General features: G+C 46.4%; 1 protein-coding gene across 1 annotated transcript in view; it reads right to left on the bottom strand.

The window, feature by feature from the left end:
- Nucleotides 1-21,451, bottom strand: part of Abhd2 (abhydrolase domain containing 2, acylglycerol lipase) — a 57,623-nt gene that overhangs the window by 18,916 nt on the left and 17,256 nt on the right. The window contains exons 2-3 of the mRNA XM_032893386.1: nt 11,749-11,924; nt 9,807-9,974 (exon numbers count right to left, since the gene is read on the bottom strand). Coding sequence (XP_032749277.1) covers nt 9,807-9,974; nt 11,749-11,924 — 344 coding nt within the window. The remainder of the gene's footprint in view (nt 1-9,806; nt 9,975-11,748; nt 11,925-21,451) is intronic.

The raw sequence follows: 21,451 nt of genomic DNA on the forward strand, positions 1-21,451 counted from the left end.
GGATGTCACATGACAAGTGGCCCAGAGCCCCACTCTCAGAGTCCTGAAACATCTGCTGTTCAGATATGGATATCAGTAAGAGCTCCCTTAACTTTCCAAAGCATCTCAGTTAGGTCCCTAAGTTATACATGGTTACTCTGGGGACAGAGGCCTTTCTCATTTCCAAGACTGGCACCGCCCTTTAGGGTTTCTGGTTTTACCTCTAAGGCACCAAACTACATTAAGAACAAACAAGCAACCAAATGCATAATTCCATGTTAGACTCAACAGGACACTGAAGTGCTTCTTTTCCAAGGCAGAGAATGGCAGTGTAAGGCTGCCACCTCAGGGACCTTCCTCAGGGCAATACCTCAAGGCCCAGCATTTAGAAAACAAGAGAAAGCCACTCTGCTATTTAAACTGACAGGGAAGAAGGCCATGTGAATCGGTTGAGGTTGAGCCCATCTTCCATGTCAAAGAACACAGTGCGGTGTTTCAGGGGACGAAGGGCGCTACGTTCTTTGGAGACTCATAGTCCCATGGATCCAGTCACCCTATAAGGGCTAAAGCCAGGTTACTTTTGTTACCTTTGTGTGATTTAGAAGAGACTTAAAAAAAAAATCCTGTATTGTTTCTGTCTTTGACTCAAGATCACTGGCTCTTGACTTTCTGGCCATAAAGTTTCTAAACATGAGGATAAAATACGGGGACCAGAAGGACCTCCAGCTCGGAGGACACTCCCCAGCTCAGCTCACCCCTGGGTTGTGGGCTTGATCCAATCATGATCTGCTCTGAACATCAATAACTGGGGTCTAATGTTCTCAGCCAGAGGCAGCCAGAGGGAACACAGCGCTTCCTGATTTACTGGCCTTATAGTATCACAGGCGGAGACATCATATTCCAAACATGGTCTCCATTAGAAAATCAATTGTGTCAAGAAAGACTTGGCCAACTTGTCTACCCCTGCAGCGTTACAGTGTTAGATGAGGCTCTTTATGCTAACAATACATTAAAAACATCACGAACTTCTACCATCTTCTCTTTCTCCTCAGTGTCACTGACTGCTTACACACGGCAGTGCGGAGGCCCAACCTGTTCCAGTGTAGTGTCCTTCTCAAGGAGACACTCGGTGGCTGAAGAGATGACTCGGGGGTTGAGGGTGCTTAGCTCTTTTGCAGCAGACCTGGGTTTGGTTCCGAGCAACCACATGATGGTTCTCATCTGCATGTAACTAACTCCAGACCAGATCTGGTCTTCAAGGGCTCCAGCACGAATGCGGTACGCACAAACTCAATCTGTCTTTGTCTCTCCCTGCCTCACTTTTTGCACACTTGCACACATGCGTGCATGCACACGCAAATCATAAATTAAGTCTTGAAAAAAGAAGGCATTGGCACCTTCAACCCTTGTAGGTAGCACTAGTTACCCGAACAGGTTCATGTTTTACTTTTGGTCTGATCAGCTAACGTCATTCATTTTAATTTATCATGAGAGATACTTAATATTTCATAGCTAAAAACATCTACAAAACACCAAGTACCTTGTAGTGGTGCCAGTGCATGCCTTTAATCCCAGCACTCGGGAGGCAGAGGCAGGTGGACCTCTGAATTCCAGACCAGCCTAGTCTACAGTGTGAATTCCAGGCCATCCTGGTCTACAGAGTGAACTCCAGGACAGCCAGGACTCTGTTTCTAAAAACAAGCAAACAAGTACTCCTGCATGGCAACCTAAAAGCAAATTGCAAATACTCATCACGAGTCTCAAGGTTGGACAGGGAGGGAGACCGAGGCACTGTCCCCAATGGGAGGACCTAAGGCCACACCACAAGTAAAGGTCACATGGGCTGCTGGGAGGATGGAGTGCGACAGGTTCAGACAGTCTGAAGATTAGCTAAGAAAGCTGCCGGTGGGAACTTGATGTCTCTCCATGATTAGATTATGGTTAAATGTTGACATTAGAGGACTTGTGGGAATTCTCTGTAACGGTTCTGCTATTTCTCCGTGAACCTGAAGCACTTCCAGAGACAGAAGTTTATAAGGGAACATCTTTTTCTTTCTTTTATAATAACTCTATGGAGTCAGGTCTGCTGGCCCTGGCCTATGAGCCCAGCTATTGAGGAGGGTAAGACAGAGGGAGACAGGCTGGAGGTCTGCTTGCTGCTACAAACTTTGTTTAAGGCCAGCCTGGGCAACTTGGTGAGACCCTGACTCAGAATACAGAAAACCAAAGAGAAAGTTGGGGATATAGCTCAGTGGTAGGCCATTTGCCAGGCAGGTACAAGAGCCCAAGTTCAACCCACAGTACTGCCTCTCACCCACATTAAAAACCTATGGTGCTCATTGAAATTAAGTAGAACTTTTTGACCCTGTTAGCTGGGGAATTGAACTCAGAACCTTTATGCATGCTAAGCAAATGCCCTACCACTGAGCCATACACCCAGCCTAGCAGCTAGGAGCACTTTTCTCCAAGAAGACCCAGTTAGGTTCCCAGCAGCTACATGGTGACTCACAGCAATCTAGTAACCCCAGTTCTAAGGGATCTGACTCTCTTCTGGCCTCTGTAAGCACCAGACATGCATGTGGCACACTTACATACATGTAGCTAAAACACTTGGGCATATAAAATAAAAATAAAATAAATCTTCTTAAAAGGCTAAAGTGTATTGAATATAGCATGTAGTACAATAAAATATTATGCCTGTACTCATCTTAGAAATTAGAAATTGATTACAGGACTGGGGATGGTGCTCGGTGGTGTAGAAAAGTTAGTAAATGTAGATAAGACCCTGGGTTTGGGTACACAGACACACAGACACAGACACAGACACAGACACGCGCACACACACACACACACACACACACACACACACACACACACACACACACAGAGGGAGAGAGGGAGAGGGGCTGAATACTGAAGTCATAGTAGCTTTGAACTGGCTAGGTTAGTCCTGACCCACACAGACCTGACTAGGTTAGTCCTGCAGGTCATGCATCTGCAGAACCAGCCCTATAAAAGAAGTGGCCTCTATGCCCTACACGCGATATTACTGTTGTGTTGTATCCAGTACTGCAATATTACTGATATTCAGTCTTCTCAGCTCTCTTCACTACATATGTAAACCCCATCTGTTAGCCTCTGAGATGCCCAGGCTCTTGCCCTGTGTGACTGTTCCTTAGCTGTCCCTTAGCAGATGTAAGTCATACAGCAGAGGCAGGAGAAGAAACACTATCTACACCTATTGAAAACTAAGACCTGGCCCCTGTACCTAAGAAGCTTGCCAATAGTGAACACTGTCTTTTGGCTAACTCTGGCAAATAAACTTAGATGGACTGTGGCTACGTGTTCTTTGGTCTGCCCAAAGGAGCGAGCTGTTCTTTATAGGGTCCTGAAACAGGGAGTCTTGGCTGTGTTCCACTCCACATACTGGAGGGTGGTGGACAAATAAAAGACAGACTCCAAGAACACCAGGCCCTCTTGTGTGCCTCTGAGAAGCTCTTGAATGTCCTTTGGTCTCCAGGCTAAAATGCATCTGACCGAAAGCCATTTCTGCTTAGTGGATGCTCATGCATGGAGAGGTGCAGTAGCCTGCTGCTCAGGGGCGGGGACTCCAGCAGAAGGCTAGGTTGCCTAGGTTTGAAACCTAGGTTGCCATTTACAGCTAGTCATTCAGCCTTGTGTGGGCCTCAGTTTCCCTAGCTGTCAGTTGAAGAGGACAATCGACTTAACTCGGTATATAAAGAACTCAGGACAGTTCCCAGCACATGGTACATGCCAGGAAATCTATACAGTTGCTAATAAAAATGTCCACCACCACCAAGGTGAGAGATACTTTTAAATGCTCAAACACCTTTGTTTCTCCGTACTCTACTATTCTTATGATTAGGGGTAATAGACCGGAAGTGGTATGAAGTTGGGATTAAGAAGTGTACGCTGGATCTGCTCCTCTGGCCACATGACCCATGGCAAGGTGCTTAACCTCCCTAAGCCTGTGAAGTCGGGACTCTAATTAATAGCTATCTCAGAGGCAGTGAGAATCAAATGAAGAAATGCACAGAATTCTGCACCGTCTGCCCCTCATTAGCACGAGATCAAAGGGAGCTGTCATGCACAGCTTTCCTTAATGAATTGTCTTTCCCACGCAGGCAGCACCAAAGAGCCTAAGAGTGTGTAGTCAGCCACCTAGGAAATTCTTCTGTTAATGAAGAGGGGCAAGTGCTTCTGCGGTTTGAACCTCTGAGTTCCAAACTGAAAAATAGGGAAAGGTCTTTTGTTATTTGGCTAGGGTACGGCAGAGTGGGTGGCTCCTGTCAATGCCTTCTTCCATTTTTCTCCTCAGTCTTCAGAAAGACAAATGAGAAAGACAGTGAGGGGAAAGCCTGGCCTCAGGTCTAGAGAGGTAAGCTTTTCACCAGGGAGAATTCACAGCTACCAGGCACATTTGCTCCAGGTTATTCTCACCTGCATATTCTCACCTGCACATTCTCACCTGCACATTCTCACCTGCATATTCTCACCTGCACATTCTCACCTGCACATTCTCACCTGCATATTCTCACCTGCACATTCTCACCTGCACATTCTCACCTGCATATTCTCACCTGCACATTCTCACCTGCATATTCTCACCTGCACATTCTCACCTGCAGTGCCGCTTCACACCCACACACCATCTTTCCCGTGTACCAGCAGAGTCCTGAGCCAGCCCTTCCTGTCTCAGGGAGAGCACTTCCTAAGGCCAAGCAGGACTCTGGGCACTGGAAGTCACAGAAGAGGTTACAAAGACTGGCTGTAGTGGAGCAGACTTTTGGGACAGAGAGAAAAGAGATAAACATTGATAAATCCATCATCTTGAAAATTATGAAAAACAGCTGGGCGGTGGTGGTGCGCACTTTTAATCCCGGCACTCGGGAGGCAGAGGCAGGTGGATCTCTGAGTCTGGGGACAGCCTGGTCTACAGGGAAGTTCCAGGGCAGCCAGAGGTATGCAGAGAAACCCTGTCTAGAAAAACCAAGTATATATATATATATATATTCATGGAGGACGTTTAGGGGTGCTGGATAATAGACTGTGTGGTGGTGTGGATGGGGGTCATGTTACTTGCATGTAGAGGAGTCCGTGGAGGGTTCTCATAGAAAGCCGACATCTGGAGAGACTCTGATGACGGAGGAGGAGCCAAGTGAGGCATGAAAGGGATTCCCAGAGAACTTGGGCATCCTGGAGATGCACAGGACAGAGTCCCTCTGGCTCTCAGAGACTGCTGGGGTCCACGCCTGGTGCTAACATATACTCATGGTGGCTCCAGGAAGTCTAATTCACGAGCTTGTGGCATATCCTGGGGACCCAGAGAGCTTCCCACCCGGAATATCACATCGCTCACACAAGACAACAGCTCGTTAGGAATTTGGTAAAAGTGAGGGAAGGTGATTTAAGAGATATGTGAAACACGCCAGCTAATTGCAATAGTATGGACTTGACGTGGGTTCTGAACTGACCAACCTGTGAAGGGGGAAAGGACAGGAGACGGCTGTGAGGAGTGAACTGCTGTGTGGACACGAGCAGGGCACTCTAATTGAGATGATACACTGTGCTCATATTGCAGTTATGTGAATATTTGGTTTTCCTCAGATTCACATATTGAAGCTCTAACATCCAGTGCCTCAGCGTACAACTATGTTGAGGTGGAGTGGTTCAGGCAGGCCCTAATACAACACAGCTCATCAGGGTGTACCCAAAAGAAGCACAGGAAAAAGACCATGAAGACACCCAGCAAGATGGCGGCCATCTACAAGCCATGCAGAGAGACCGTTGTATCTAGACTCATGGTTCCGTAGTTTTGGGAAATTAAGTTTCTGCTGGATAAGCCCTAGATGAGCATTGCTGTTGGCCCAAGCAAGTTAAAACAGTTTACAGAGTGTATCTTGGCACAACACACTGAAATAGTCACAGAAATGACTGGCTGGTTGGGACTTGCTTTGAAATAACCTTTGAGAGAAGATGAGGGAAGGGGTGGACTACCTGGAAGGAACAGGACCGGTTAAGACTGGTATAAGCTGCATGAGTTAGAAGCAGATGCTGGTATACTGGGCTTTCTCCTAGGTTCATTCTACTATTCTTTTCTCTCCCTGACATTTTCTACAATAAAAAGCAAAACAAGATCTAAGAACACAACACAACACAACACAACACAGTAACAATGACAACAGACTGAGGAGGCAAAAGGAAATGAGACTTAGGTTTGTGGCTCTGAAAACCCTGGCCATAGCATGGGCTCCCAAGGTTCTGGCCCCCAAGCCCTGGAGTCTTCAAAAATTTCCCAGGGGAATTCTCCCAAGGAATCAGTTGCTAATGACCATTGACCTCTACAGGGAACTAGATGTTCTCTATAAAGACTTAGAAAGCACCGTTCCTGGAAAAGTCTAAACTGTCAATACAAAGCCTTCCACGTTAATTTATAAATTACAATCCAATTAAAAGTTGTGATAAGCTGTGCTAAGAGAGAGCTGGCAGTACCCACTCTTCTTAAGTTAAGCTGGGTAGCACGCTGTACTTTGGCCATAAATTATGGCCTGGAGTGATCTCTATCATTTCTGGGTAGTAGCTTCTAGAACCAGGCTCTCTTTACCCACTGTGAGCGAGACTGGCCATGTTCCAGCTGATGGCTGCTCTTCAAACCTGGGCCTTTTCATGGAGACAGTAAGTAAGGACGGAGCCCCAGGGCCCCAGGCTATGCTGTGAACATGAGGATCGAGCAGAAATACATCCCTGCCTTTGAACTGCTGGGCTTTGGGGACATGCACCAGCTGGTCTGTCTTGTCTGATACAGAAATTCAACACAGAATTTAACCAAGTGATTCTCGAGTCCAGCTGAGAGACAGCAAAGCGTGGATGAGAAACGCAAACACACACCCTGAGGGGCCGGCAAGTCTGGGTTAGCGACACCAGGTACCAGGCTATGTCAAGGGCAACAGTGATTGAACATAAACAGCAGATGGCTGACGACAGATATGAAACCCCACAGACGTATTTGGGCAGAGCCATGAGAGGTAGCTAATGAATGGAGGAATTTAACGTGTGATTAACCGTTAGGTTGCCTCAGTTTACCTGCTGAGAGTAACAAGCCTAGGCTTTGCTCTAATGTATCAGCCCACTTTTATTAAAAGAGTGCTCCTTGCTCACCAGTCCAGGGAGCCACTCGTTAAAAATCAATTAATTTTAGCTAAAACAGCAGCCGAGAAAGGCTCTCTCTCTAGCATCTTGTAAGTTACCACTGACGTGTTAGACTCCAGTAAGCTCTCTAAATTCCAGACTTTTATAGCTTTTGAAAGTCAAGTTTGTTTGACTTCATCCTACTAACATGCACAGCAGCTGCTAACCAATGTGCCGGCGCAGAGCAGAACAACAGCGTAGTCACAGAAGCCGTCCGTGTCCCTCTAGCCCACCTGTCCTTCTGGAAAATGACTGCAGTCTAACAAGTCTGCTGCTGCAGAAGAACCTGGAACTGAGACTCAGCATGGCCACTTTGCCAGCTGCGGGTGGGCTGCAGTGTCCAGAAACCCAGAGTCCTTCTCCTGCCTGGCTCTGCTCTGAGAGCGCAGTCCACCCGGAGCCTCCACTCCACCTTCCTACCTTGCTCCCCAGTCTGTAATGCCTTCTGTCTCCCCTGTCTGCTGCCCAGGACCCTCGTGGGATGAGGTGCCTGGTTCTTAGAGACTCAGAAGCTCCAACCAGCTGTGCGATGACTCTGAAGGTTGGAACAGCGGGATCTGGGCTCCTGTGTCAGCTCTTCTGCTTACTGGCTGATACCCCTGAAGACACGGCTCCTCCCTGAGCTTCAGTTTCTTCATCTGAACTTTGTCTGAAGGTTTGCTGTGCTTGAGGCTAGCTCATATCCTAGGTGAAGGTGACATCACTAGTGGCAGTGGCAGGGGCTTCAACTCTTCTTGACTGTCTCAACCTCTATATAGTCAAGGATGACCTTGCACGTCTGATCCACCCGCCTTTATCTCCAGATAGTCATGTACGGCCATACTGGTTTATGCACAGTTGAGGGTTGAGCCCAGTGCTTTGGGCCTGCAAGGTAAACACTGTTCTAAGTGAGCTGTGCTCCCAGGCCCCTCACCGGCATTTCTAATTTGTGTGGTGCACTCGCTATTAGATGGAGCTTCTAAAGCCTCTGCTGGGCCTTGCAGCCAAGGCACATGTCATTATCTTCTACGTGTCCAGATGGCTTTCTGTCTAATCCAGGACCTTAGAGTCCCTTCCTTTTGTTTTCATCTGTGTTCGATGTTGTCTGGTTCGGTTATTCAGAGCCAAGTCTTCCTCCACCCATCACACGTCCTCATGCACCTGGATTTTCATCTATTTCTCAAGCCACTGACCAGACTGACCAGAAGCGTCTGTGAAAGGGGCGTCTGAGCTGCAGGAGTGAGAGTGGACTCTTACCGGTTACCAATGGCAACATATATGACCCCATAGAAGATCTGACAACATGTACAAATATGTAGGAATGCCAACTGCATAATTCTGCTGTAAATCTACTTTGAAGATGTCATTAATGGGAATGACACACACACATTCAAGGCCAAGTCACTTGGCTACTGATCAAGGGTAACTTGGTGAGCCCTGTCTCAAAATAAAAATCTGAAGGGCTACAGTCATAGTTCGGTGACATTTGCTTGCGTATCTTGGAAGAGACTGTCGGTTCAGCCTTAAGTCTCCCGTACTTAAGAGAGAAGAAACAAATCCATGAACAAGGTATTTATAGCAGTATTTTTTAAAATACTGAAAAAAATGTATGCCTTATGACTATAACTGAACAGCGAGGAGGCTCTCAAAGATTCAATATAATGACCACATCGCTTTAATGTGACTATAAAGTTATGGTTGTATATAAACTATTAGAATATAACTACATCTTCACTAAATAAGAAAATGTAAATATGAATAAGGAAGGAAGGGGAGAGTAAAGAATCATAAACTGCTATATGGTGGGATTATAGATATAATTCTGGCTGTTTCCCATTACAGATATAATTTGTTTGCTCACATAGATGCATCTTTTATGTGTTTATTATTTATGTGTGCATATATAATCAGAAGGGGTGCCAACGGGAGTCAAGAGTGAACAGTTCAGGGCTGGGGCACGGTGGTGCACACCTATATTCCCAGTATTTAGGAGGCAGAGGCAGGAAGATCACTGCAGGTTCAATGCCAGCCTGGATGATACCGTGAATTCTAGAATTGCCTGTGCTACCAAGTAGGACCTTGTCTCAAAAACAAAAACACAAACAAAAATAAGAAGAGACAGTTCAGAAGTGAGAACTCCGGGTGGCAGGGCTTCCTTTAAAGTTAAGAAGCATCCATGTAAAGTTGACAGCCTGCGTATTCCCGTCTTCAAGGAACTTGAGAATCCAGCAAGCTGCTGGTGTGCAGATGCCTTCCCACTGACACTAATATACCCCACTGCACCTCTACTTGTCTGGTAGAACCTGGAGGAACAGATGTCGGGATAGCATAGTGAATGCTCTAAGTCCAGCTATGAATATGATCTCCCTAGATCCAGTGGCACGCTCTGACCAGTCCAGCCCATGAGCAAGACCTTCCCCTATGAGCCTCGAGGAGCTGGGATGGGTGGTGCTCAGGCACAGCATGACAAATGCCAGTGTGAGCTGGCGGCTGTACGAGGTGAGCCCCATCAGCTCTTGTGGATGTTCACAAATTCTACGCTTAGACACACGGCAGAAGGCTGGGGGGGCTGCACACTTCCCATGAGAATAGAAAAAGGGGTGAGAGGGAGGTTCCATTTGGCCACGCCCCAAGCTTACCATAGGTGAACATGCGTGGGGAGGTCAGCTCAATGTTGGGGAGGGCCCCCAGGTGGTTTAGCACTGCACACCGGTAGCCATTTTTCTGGGCATAGTCAACGAAGGTTCGGATATACTGCTTCTCGCTGTGATTGGCAATTCCAGGACAGATGACCATGGTGACGTCATCTACAGGGTGGAGAAAGAGATCCTTATGTATCCACTTAAGACATAAACACTGACATTAACAGATGCTGGGATGGTGGGATTCTGGATAATTCTCTCTCCCTCCCTCTCTCCCTCCTTCCTTCCTTTCTTCCTCTCTTTCTTGAGAGTCTCTCCTAGTAGCCCTGGCTGGAACTCACATAGATCTACCTGCCACTGTCTCTCTAGTGCTGGAACGAAAGGTCTTCGCCACCATACCTAGTCTGTTCTTTTTCATTTTCAATCTGGTCTATTTTTAATTTTTAAATGCTTCTGTTTATCTGTTTGCCAAAAGGAAGATTTATTTCTCCCACAGGCAGGAAAATAAATCATGAAAGAAATAACACAGTTCATTTCCTAAGAGTATTCTTGGGTGCAGATACAAGCAATGATCTTTGCAGGGAGCTGGGCTGATGGGAAGTCGTGGATAAGAAACTGAGAGTTGGTTTTCCCTTTCCAACCCTCACACTGAGCACCACCAGGAACTGACTGCTCAAGCTAAATCTCATGCTACTTTGTTCCCATTCCTGTCGTGGTCTCACGTAGCCTACGCTGGCCTTGAATTTCTGATCCTCAAGTGTCCATCTCTTGAATGTTTGGATTTCAGGTATGAGCCATCACACTTAGCTTAAACTGTTATGTTTAACTGCCAGAAGTCCAATGATTAGAAATAGGAGAAAGAAAGCATTTAACTAACTGTGGTAGAGGTAGAGAGAGGTAGAGGGTCCTACAATACTTGCAAACATAGCAGGAGCTCCTTCCCTGGCCATGTACTCATTCCTTTTGTGACCGTTTGCTGAGAGCACTCTCTCCTGGGCTCCGGGGATTCCTGCACTGGAGCAGAAGGGCCCTAAACCGCTACAGAAGTAGCTGGATTGGCAGGTGCCATGAGGGACTAAGGCAGGGAGGCACCATGGGTCAAGAGAAAGGAACTGTAGCCTCGGTGAGGTGACATCTGAGACCTGAATGACAAGGAGGGTGACGTGAGGGTCTGGGGAGAAAAGCTACTCAGAGATCCAGTTACTTGGGATAAAAGAGTTGGTGCACATTTGCCTCGATTTACCCATAAATGATGACTACGCTCCTGTATCGAACTAGGTGTCTGGGTGAATAAACAAAAACCGTGTTTTCTTCCGGTAGGGACTGCATTCAAAAGGACACTGGCATCCCACTGCACTTCCTCTGAAGGCTTCATTATGAAGCCTCTGTAATCGCTGTTTATTGGGTACCTGGGGAAGCACACTGCCAAACCCTAGCGGCAACGGAAATTGGAGTTATTTCTTGGATGAGGTGTCCCTGACTCATGAAAAGGAAGTGTGGCTTTAATGTGTCCTTTTGTCCAAGGAGATTTATACACCAGGCACCCAAGAGCCTTTACACCCTGCTGCCCAGCAAATAAACCCATCCTAGATTGCTTTTCCAAGCACCAGCTTCCCACGGTCAAGGGAGATAGCATCGCCCACCTCACAGGGCGTGGGGAGATAACAGTAGGCACTTAGGAATTGTTGCTGACACTGACTGGGTCCCAGGGGCTCTGGGCTCCACGTTCTTCCTTTAAAACTGGCTTCTGTACTTCACAAGGGGATCCTAATTCCCTACTGATTGCGGCTCATAGGAGCTAACATGCATAGGCTGGAGTTAATCCTGATGACCTGGCCTCTGAGTGCAGTGAGATAACGTAGGCGTTTTACACACTGCTCCCCACTGACGTCTGCTCCTCTCTCTAGGCGGCCCAACACCAGGACCTGAAGTAGCTCACCTCCAACACAGTGCTCAGCCAGGGGCTCGAAGAGGTCGAATGTAGAAGTGGCACCATCTGACATGGTGATGAACTTGCGGTGCCCGTAAGGGTGTGGCGACCTCACCCTCCCCATCTTCCCATACAAGGCTGTCTGGATATGTCCGCTCTTTCCCCAGATTAGTGGTGGAATGTATCTGAGAAAGGAGAGGAAGAAAAATAGGAGCAGTCAGTTTCCTCCGTATTTCTTGAACAAAGGTACCCTAGTTCTTAAAGCTTTTCTTAACACATTATTCTGTATACTAACCATAAACACAATGGGTTCTTTTTTGTGATGCAGGGCCACATGCATACCGAGCATTGCACCACGAGCTGAACATTTTTAACCACCCCAGACCCATGCTCCGTTCATTAGTGCCTCCTACACCAGCCCTGGTTTCAAATTTAGAGCATCAAGCAATTCAACGTGGGCTATTTCTATAATTGAGGGAAAAGAAAGCAAATAATATCCTTTAAATACATCCTGTGTGACAAGATTGGCCTCATTATTGCCAAATGAGCCGATGTATAGAGCGGCTTACACAGCACCTCTGCTCAGTAAGTGGTCACTTCTGACAGAGCTGCTGCAGTTCCGCCATTAACAAGAATTCTGCTCCTGGCTGCACCGTCAAGAGTTGCAGACTCTCCTCAGAGCCTCCAAGTGCCTAGGGATATAGAGAGAGCACTACAATGAGCCTCAGAGAATGTGCTAGAAGGTCGAGCAGTATTTTCGATGGATTAATGAAGACTAACAGCTTCTTTGCCTAAGCAAGACATGACGCCTCCCTTACAACTGTCCTCTGCAAAGACAACAGTGGCCTTGGAACAAAATGCAAGAACTAAAAACTCATTAATTCCTGGGAAAGAGATTGCTCCAATTAAGAACTGAGGATGGTTCGTGGCCCTGGTATAAGATGATCCCATTTACTGAAAATGATACCGGTTTATCTTGCAGCTTTTTATCTAAGCTCAGTGGCTAGGCATGAAGTGTGTTTTACTTGAACTAGAATGTCCTAGTGGAACACAGCGGTGGCGTCAATCTTGCAGCTCTGTATAACGTCCTGGGGTGTTTTATTAGTGACTTATCTCAACCTATTTGTTCATTCAGCTATCATTTTCCTCAGCACCAGATGGTTCTAGAAGCTCCTTTTCTACTTATTCCCTGTGTGTGTGCTATTAAATACACATGAAGTAAAGAAGTAAAGCCCCACCCTGAGTGTGTCCCCAGGCAGACTGCTTCTTTGGGGCTGGAGAGATGGGAGAAGGGTGTTTAAGTGACAGGACATGGGACCCTTGCTAGCAGGTACAAAAATCCCCTAGAAATAAACGGCTGGATTTGGAAAGCACAGTAGGGTACGTTTATGGAAAGCAGCCTTATAAAAGTAATGTCACCTGGACAACTGAATACCATGTAAGACTCGGCCACATAGTTGACAGAATCCCTCAGACTGCCGCTGGGCTGTGTAGAGAGAGAAGGGAGAACCAGGAAACCAAACTCCTCAGGAAAATTAGGGGGGCATTTTCCTTACAATATGAATAATAATAAAAAAGATAAATATACTGGGGTTAAGAATATAGGAACAGAAGGCAGGTGGATCTCCGAATTCAAGGCTAGCCTGGTCTACAGACTGAGTTCTAGGACAGCCAGGGCTACACAGAAAAGCCTTGTCTCAAAAACAAAACAAAAAACCAACCAAAGCCAAAACAAGTATATTTCCTATGCTACTTTTAAATTTTGCTTAGAATATGATTTAATCTTAGAACGTATGACAAAAAAATTACAGCCAAATCTCCTTTTGGCTACTTGCAGATTTTGCATATCAGAATTGTCCTAGTAGATGTTTAATGATCACACACACACACACACACACACACACACACACACACACACACACACATCTCCCATCCCATGACACATGGTCTCCTCTGAATCTTAGCTCCCCTACCCTGGTGGCCTCCTAACTGCTTGTCCTGTTCCCCACCCGCTGCACTGTTCAGTTGTCCGCCTTGCCAATGGAGAGAGAATCTCAACACACAAATCTGGTTGCAGCTCTCCAATGCACAGGTCTGCAGCTCTCCAATGCACAGGTCTGCAGCTCTCCAATGCACAGGTCTGCAGCTCTCCAATGCACAGGTCTGCAGCTCTCCAATGCACAGGTCTACAGCTCTCCAATGCACAGGTCTGCAGCTTGGCCTATGGTGGTTACACCCTGTGCTTCCCTAACTCTGCATAAACTCCAGAACTAACCCAGTATCTCAGCTTCATCTCAAATGGATACTCTGGGGGACAGTGTCTATTCCAGATGTCTAGCTTGCATACTAGTCCCTCCCGGTCTCTGGGCCTTTCTTGTCTTTGGGAGTCGCTCCCTATCAGGTTGGCTACTGGGGCACTGTCCCATTCCAGTGCATTGCTCTGTCCTAGCACCCAGAGAGCTACATGGGTTAGGAGGTTCTATCTAGGCACATCTACCACATTTACCTGAAGGTCTATGCCCTGGCACCCACATAAAGCACCAAGAGAGAATTTGCTGAAACGGCAGAAACAACCCACTTAGTAAATCTTAGGTTTTAAAATATCTTTAAAAGATAGTGGGGTTGGGGATTTAGCTCAGTGGTAGAGCGCTTGCCTAGCAAGTGCAAGGCCCTGGGTTCGGTTCCCAGCTCTGAAAAAAAGAAAAAAAGAAAAAAAAAAAAAAAAAGATAGTATGCATCATGACAACAGGAGTCTAGCTCTCATCTGACTGGCATTTGGAGACAGACATTCTTAGAGCCGGCAGAATAAAATCTTCAAAGTGTGTGTGTGTGTGTGTGTGTGTGTGTGTGTGTGTGTGTGTGTGCGCGCGCACACTCACACGCGCGTGCTCAACTGTCTTAGACTCACAGTGCGAGGTCAACTGTGCACAGCATAAGTCTCACAATCTTTAATTGTATGACAATGCCACCTACTGATAAAACACCATTTTTAATTAACTTCACAATAACACGCAGCAGGACTTACAACGATGTGATTTTGAAGTAAGTTTAGTGTAGTGGATTTCTAACTGCATTAAAAAATATTTATATAACTTATCAAAAAACTACAAGGAAAAAAAATCAAAAACAGTGTTCAGAATGGTCCAGGTTAGGGGAGAAATACAGACCCGAAGGATAAAATACTTTGGAGTTTATCTAGACAACGCACACAAACGCTGCTGACACGGTCTGTGAGAAGATGATTATTCCATCACCCATCACTGGTTGTCTGAAAAAATAGTAATCATCAGCTCACTTGACCCTGTGTCTGAAGGTCATTCTCAGACCTAGGCCAGTCCGGGACAGGTTGGGTGGGCAGAGTGTAGTGGAGGACAGCCCTAGCCTGTCTCTTGAGCCTGCGTAGGCTGTGTGTTGGTCCCTGGAAGCCCGACTGCCCAGCAGGTGAGAAGTACGAGGCACACCTTGAGGATAAATGCAGTTTCAATTCTATGGATAAAGCCAAATTGCCTTCCGAAGACGATGGATCAATTTATATCCCTACCACTAATACATGAGAGCACTTGTTTGGCTTCTTTACCCTCATCAATAGTTGGCATTAATCTTTTACATTCTGGCCACTTTAATGGGCACCTTATTTCAATATGTTTAAGGCTGATCCATTTATGCTTTTAAAAAATGTTCATCGGGATGCCAAGTGGCCTTGGAGGTTAAAGGCTTTTTTTTTTGGCCAAGCCTGATGACCCCACTTCAATCCCCAGGACATACATGGCTACTCCAAGTTGCCCTCTGACCCCCACAGGTGTGCATGGAGGTGCATAAAAGTGTTTCTCATTTCAATTTGTGTTTTCCTGACTCATGTTTCCTACTATTTGCATTTATTTTCTTCTGTGAATTCTGTTTATGCTGTTTATTTTCTATTATATTTTTACTTTTCCCTGTTAATTTGTATTTTTATTAGCGCTATATTATTAAACATTATCATTTGTATGTTGGAATTGTTTTCTTATTAATTATATTATTGTATGTTTAATTTCACATTTTTCATTGGTTTTTGAGACAGGGACTCAATACATAGCCCAGGCTGGCCCCGAACTGGCAATCCTCCTTCCTCAGTCTCTTGAGTGCTAGGACAGCAGGTATGTACCGTGATGCTCAGGAAAGTTTAATTTGACTTTTACATATTTTTTATACCAGCTATTCCCTCTTATTCCTACAGTTAGTTTTTAAAGAACCGTATTCCCCTTAAATGCACTTATTTCTCTAAGTGGTACGAAGACGCAGCTCATCTCCTCCTAACAGATGAGGTCGTTATTCTTGGACAATAATAAATGCTCCATTCATCTGACTGACTTCCACCATTACCTGTAATATACACCACGGTCCCGGTTACATATCCCGGTTACATATGCTTCTCCATCTCTATTTGGGTTCGTCTGTCTGTCTAGTCATTTGCCAGTATGGCTGTTTTAATCAATACAGCTTATGGGATACTTTGAGAGATAAAAGTTCTGGTTACCTTCACTATTCTTTTGCAAAATTTCCCCAGCAGATTCTTTCTTTCTTTCCAGGTAAATAATATGATGGGCTCGTTTAGTTCCTGGGAAACTTTGAGAAGATTTGATTGAAAACATCAGGCATGTATCACCTCGGTGTTAACAGACACCTTTGCACCGACTTGTCCCATCTAGAACATGGCGCATCTCCTCTACAGCCCACAATGAAGCCTTGCCGCTTTCTCCCTGGTTTAGAGCGTGCAGTTTGATTACGCTGCTTTGCATGTGCTCAAGAACTGGAGCATATGGTCATGTTTATCTCTAACAAAGCAGGAATAATGTTTCCTCCTCCTTTTCTAATCTACTCGCTGCTCTGTCCACTGTCCTGCTGAGGCCTGTGCTTAATAAAGGCTCGTTACTAAGAAACAAACCACCAAATAGAGGCCAGCCTGTCCTTATCAGATCAACATCTGGCTTTCCTAACAAAACTGCCCAACGGGACGGACTTCGAGGGAAAAACCTGAATCTTCCCGCCAGCCCTCATGCCCCCAGGCATGCACACTGCACTCACGCACACGCACCCACCCGCACCCATGCACACGCACACAGTCTTTAGGCAGTTTGAGCAAGCAAATAGTTACAACTTTTAAAGAAAGAGTTGAGAAAAATAAAGTTGACTGATTGCTTATGTTTGCCTTAACCCAGGGTGTAACCAATTTTTTCCCTGGCACCTGGGTCTGTTGGTTGTAAACTATTCCACTGTGTACTTGTCATTTCCTTTGACTCTCTTGTACCTCTAATGATCAGGATTTGATGTGCAGTACGTGTACTGCACTGATGTACTCATGTGTTCTGGATATACCACCCGACCACCCGACACTGAGTCCCCCAATCCCTAAGCCCTGGCTAGTCCTTTCCAGGGAACCAAAAGCTCATTAGCAGGTACCCCTGGGTATTGTAGATGCACATCATATAGGGCATTTTTTACTAATTTTTGTTTACATATACGTGTGTGTGTGTGTGTGTGTGTGAGAGAGAGAGAGAGAGAGAGAGAGAGAGAGAGAGAGAGAGAGAGAGAGTGTATACCACGTGTATTCAAGTCCCTGTGGAGGTCAGAAAGAGACCCCCTGAAGCTGGAGTTACAGGTAGGTACGAGCCACTCACATGGGGTTGGGAACCAAACTCAGGTCCTCTGGGAGAGAAGTCATTTTTCCAGTCTCTGGAACCTGGCTCTGAGTAAGCTACATCAAGAAAGGAATGCATGCCAGGGGCAGTGCAAGACATCTGCCTTGAGACTCTGCCAAGGAAGGAAGGAAGGAAGGATAGAAGGAAGGAAGGGAGACAGGGAAAGAAACCCAAGGAGGGATGTCTGGCTATATCACGTTTATTTGCACATCCGTCATTCACTGGCACGGGTAATTCATGCCTTTTGACCGCTCTGAGTTGCGTTGCTGTAAGCATTTGTGGACAAGCTTCTGTTTGAAGGCCTCTTTTTAGTTCTTTGAGGCCTGTACCTGGAAATGGAATCGCTGCTTAACTGCCTGAGAACCAAGCCGTTCTCCATAGCAGCTACACCATTTTCTATTGCTAGCAGCAACGTTCAAGGGCTTCAATGTCTCTGCCTTCTCACCAGCATTTGTCGAGTTCCATTAAAAACATCACCTTGTAGGGGCTGGAGATACGGCTCAGTGGTTAAGAGCATGCACCATTCTTTCAGAGGACTTGAGTATGATTCCTGGGTGGCTAGGGGGATCTGACAGCTCTGGTCTGTGTAGCCTCCTACACTCATGTACACACACACACACACACACACACACACACACACACACACACACACACCTTAGAATAAAATCTAAGTTCAAGACCAGTCTGAGCAGTTTTGTGGGATAAAAGGGCTGGGGGCGTATAACTGTGTAGTGGATCCCTTGTCTAGCCGTGTGAGGTTTTGGACTCCACTCCAATATTGGAAGCAACAAGATTGAGCCTTCCTAACGGGTGTGAAGTGACTCTCATTCCCGTCTTGATGTACTTTCCTTTGCGGCTATTGATGTCAAACGCCCTACCATTCTGACTCTTTCCTACCCTCAGTCTCTGTCTCTATTTTTAAAAAATGAATAGTGGATAAATATCAGTCCCTTATTCATCTCATAGCGGCTATGACTGGGGAAAAAAAGAACCACCGCGACGGAATCAATTAAGACTGCATGTGGCACGATTTAGTGTTGTCTAAAAATTGGTATAAGAATCTTAGTGTTCACAGGAACATTTTGACTTCCACAGTTGAACATAGGAATTAGATGTGGGGGACTAACAGCCACAGGAGAACTTACTACACTAGGAGTTACGGTCCTAATATGTGTGATGGATCAAAAAAAAAAAAAAGATCATTGAGCAGGGCACATGTAAACCCAGTACCTGGAAGGCTGGGACAGGAGGATTGCTGTGAGTTTGAGGTCAGTCTGAAACACATAAAGGAAAATACTGATCACACTCTAGTCACCTGCAAGAACAAGACTCACGCCAAGAAAAAGCCACCAGAATCTTACATCAAAGAAATGGTGTCACTGGACCAAGACCTGGGGTCTCTCTCTCTTAGTGACTTAAAACACATTAAGGATTTTTCTCAACAAAGAGCCTCTTAACAAAGGAAGCCAGAGATGTCTGAGATGCTATTTATGGCTCTGTAACCCCGAGTTTATTTGCCTTCCTCTCTGAACAGAGAACATGTAAGTAAAGCTGTTTGTTTTTCTATAGCTCCTTGCAGGTTTTCAAAGTCCCTTTGAGCATGATCTCATTTGGTTTTGATGTCACTTTTGTGAAATGGACTGCCTGCTTTCCCATGGGGACCCTGAGGCTGAGAGTTAAATGCCTGGACAGCCAGACTGCACGGCAACAGTAGAACGGAGAGTTCACCTGAGGCCCTGGCACTGTGCAGTGCTTATGTGGATGGCGACTTGGTATTGGGGTGGGGGGATACTTTCTCTTCAGAGAGTCCACTAATCGTCCTGTAACAACAGTAGCGGTAAACACCGGTGTAAATGTGGTTTGTCATAGTCAGCGCGGTCAGCAGCCTCTAGTTTAAAACCTCTGTAAAGTGGCCTGTGAGACTGGGCTATAATTCAGAGGCCTTCCCTATCGTACGCAAGGCTCTGGGTATACACCCCAGCATTGCAGCAGCAACAGCAGCAGCACCCCACAAAGAACAACCACCACCAAAAACCCAAACAAACAAACCAGCGCATGCATTTCCTAGACTTTTTAAAGCTATCTCCTTCTCAGAAACACAAGATGATCAGAGCAGTTACTTCCTCCCCAAGACATCAGCTAATGAGGACCTGGTAAAAGAGGCTATGTAAGCCAGAACTGGCCATGTCATGGAGAAAGGATGTGCTCCACTCAAGTTCTGGTCTTCAGCAAGTCCCCAGACAGGGGACTCACTGCAGAGTGACTCCCTCCCACTTTCACTTCAGTTTTCTCTGCCTGTGTTCCCTCTGCATTTAAGAAGGGTTCACCACTCAGTTGCAGCGTGGGGATCCAATTGGAAGGTGAACTATCAGCCATAACCCAGCAACATCCTGAGATCTCCTCTCTGATAGCATCTCGATCCTCCTGCCTCAGCCTCCCTAGCGTTAGGGTTATAGGCATGTGCTACCACAACCAGACTCACTCTTTCTCCAAGTGCAGCCCAGACCGTTCTCCAGTGCTGGGCAGATGGCTGTATCTGGAGCTAAGCACAGATGGCTTTATGGCTTCAGGTCGGGATCATGTTGTGCAACAAATGAAAACACAGAAACCAGTCTTTAAATCGGAGGGAGCTACAAGATGTTCTGTGGGGAGGACATGGGCCCGGCACTGCCAGAGGTTTGGAACGCACATGCAATGTAGACACACACTCCTCTACACGGAGAAGCCAGCAGAAGGGCCCAGAATGAAGCCGTCGGCGTGCAGTCTCTCATTTTTCTGGTTTTGCAGAGCCTGGGATACAACCTAGGACCCGAGGTGGCAGGGAAGGAAGCGCTCTAGCACCGAGCGATAGCCCCAACCTTCTCTTTCATGATGGAATTGAATTTGCTTAAGTCACATGTACATGAAACACCCCCCCACACACACACACACACACACACACACACACACACACACACACACTGTGTACTATAAAGCACATCGAGGAACAGCTAAATACTGTGATTTTCCTCAGAAGTAAGAAATTCATCTTTAATTTACCCCCTGCTGTATCTCAAAGGCCTAAGGGTGGAAGGAGGGACACCCATCATTGAGCGTCTGCAGGACCGTCAGGCACCCAGAGCTGCCTCTGGAATTCATCCTTGAGGTTGATTTGAAAGGTCAGCATGCAAAATGGATGGCTATCTTCTTTAGGAGACTGTCAGCACCAGTGCCAGCACCTCGCGTCTCTGGGCAGGTCCTGAGAGGAAGTGTCTGTAACCACAGCCCCTCCCAGGAAGTGTCCAGAGACCACAGGCCCTGACTTTGTTCAGTTCCACAAACACATCTCTGTCACTCTACACTGGCCCACGGGCTTCCTTCTCCCACAGAGCTCAAGTCCACATGACTCACAGAGCAGGGGAGATCATGAAAAAGGATCTCTCCATTGTATCTATTGCTTTGTTGTTTATTCATTTAAGATGTATTTATTTTTACTTTATGTGTATATTTGGCCTACGTGTATGTCTGGGTACCATGCATACCTAGTTCCCTCAGAGGCCGTTGGATCCAGCTGGAGTTATGGATGGTTGTGAGCCACCATGTCGACCATGGGGCCCTAAGCAAGAGCAGCAAACTCTCTCAAGCAGAGTCCTCTTCAGCCCTCACATGGCTTTTTCATTCCTCTCCTGACAATCTAATTCTCCAGGGATGCCAACATTTCTCCCTGGCTGGAAGCGGGGACACCAGACAGGGAGGGTTCCAGTCAGGGGTTGGTTGGGACTGTCAGGGTAAACAAGCTCTAATGTCCACTTGGTTTCCAAAGAGAATGTTGCCTCAGCAGGCGTCCACTCTGCTCTGTGTACACATTCAGGTGAAGAAAACCAAATTTTCCGCCTCTGGGGGAAAAAAAAACCAGGTGACCCCAGAGGAGGTAAATATTCTGACTAAAGGTCAGTGACACGTGGGATCCTTATCTAAGAATGCACTGTCGGCAGCTGGGACTAAGTCAAAGCCAGGATTATTGACTGTGTTAGCCCAATAAAGCTTAACAAATG

Source organism: Rattus rattus, chromosome 2 (genome assembly GCF_011064425.1).
Source record: "Rattus rattus isolate New Zealand chromosome 2, Rrattus_CSIRO_v1, whole genome shotgun sequence".
Classification (NCBI taxonomy): Eukaryota; Metazoa; Chordata; class Mammalia; order Rodentia; family Muridae; genus Rattus; species Rattus rattus.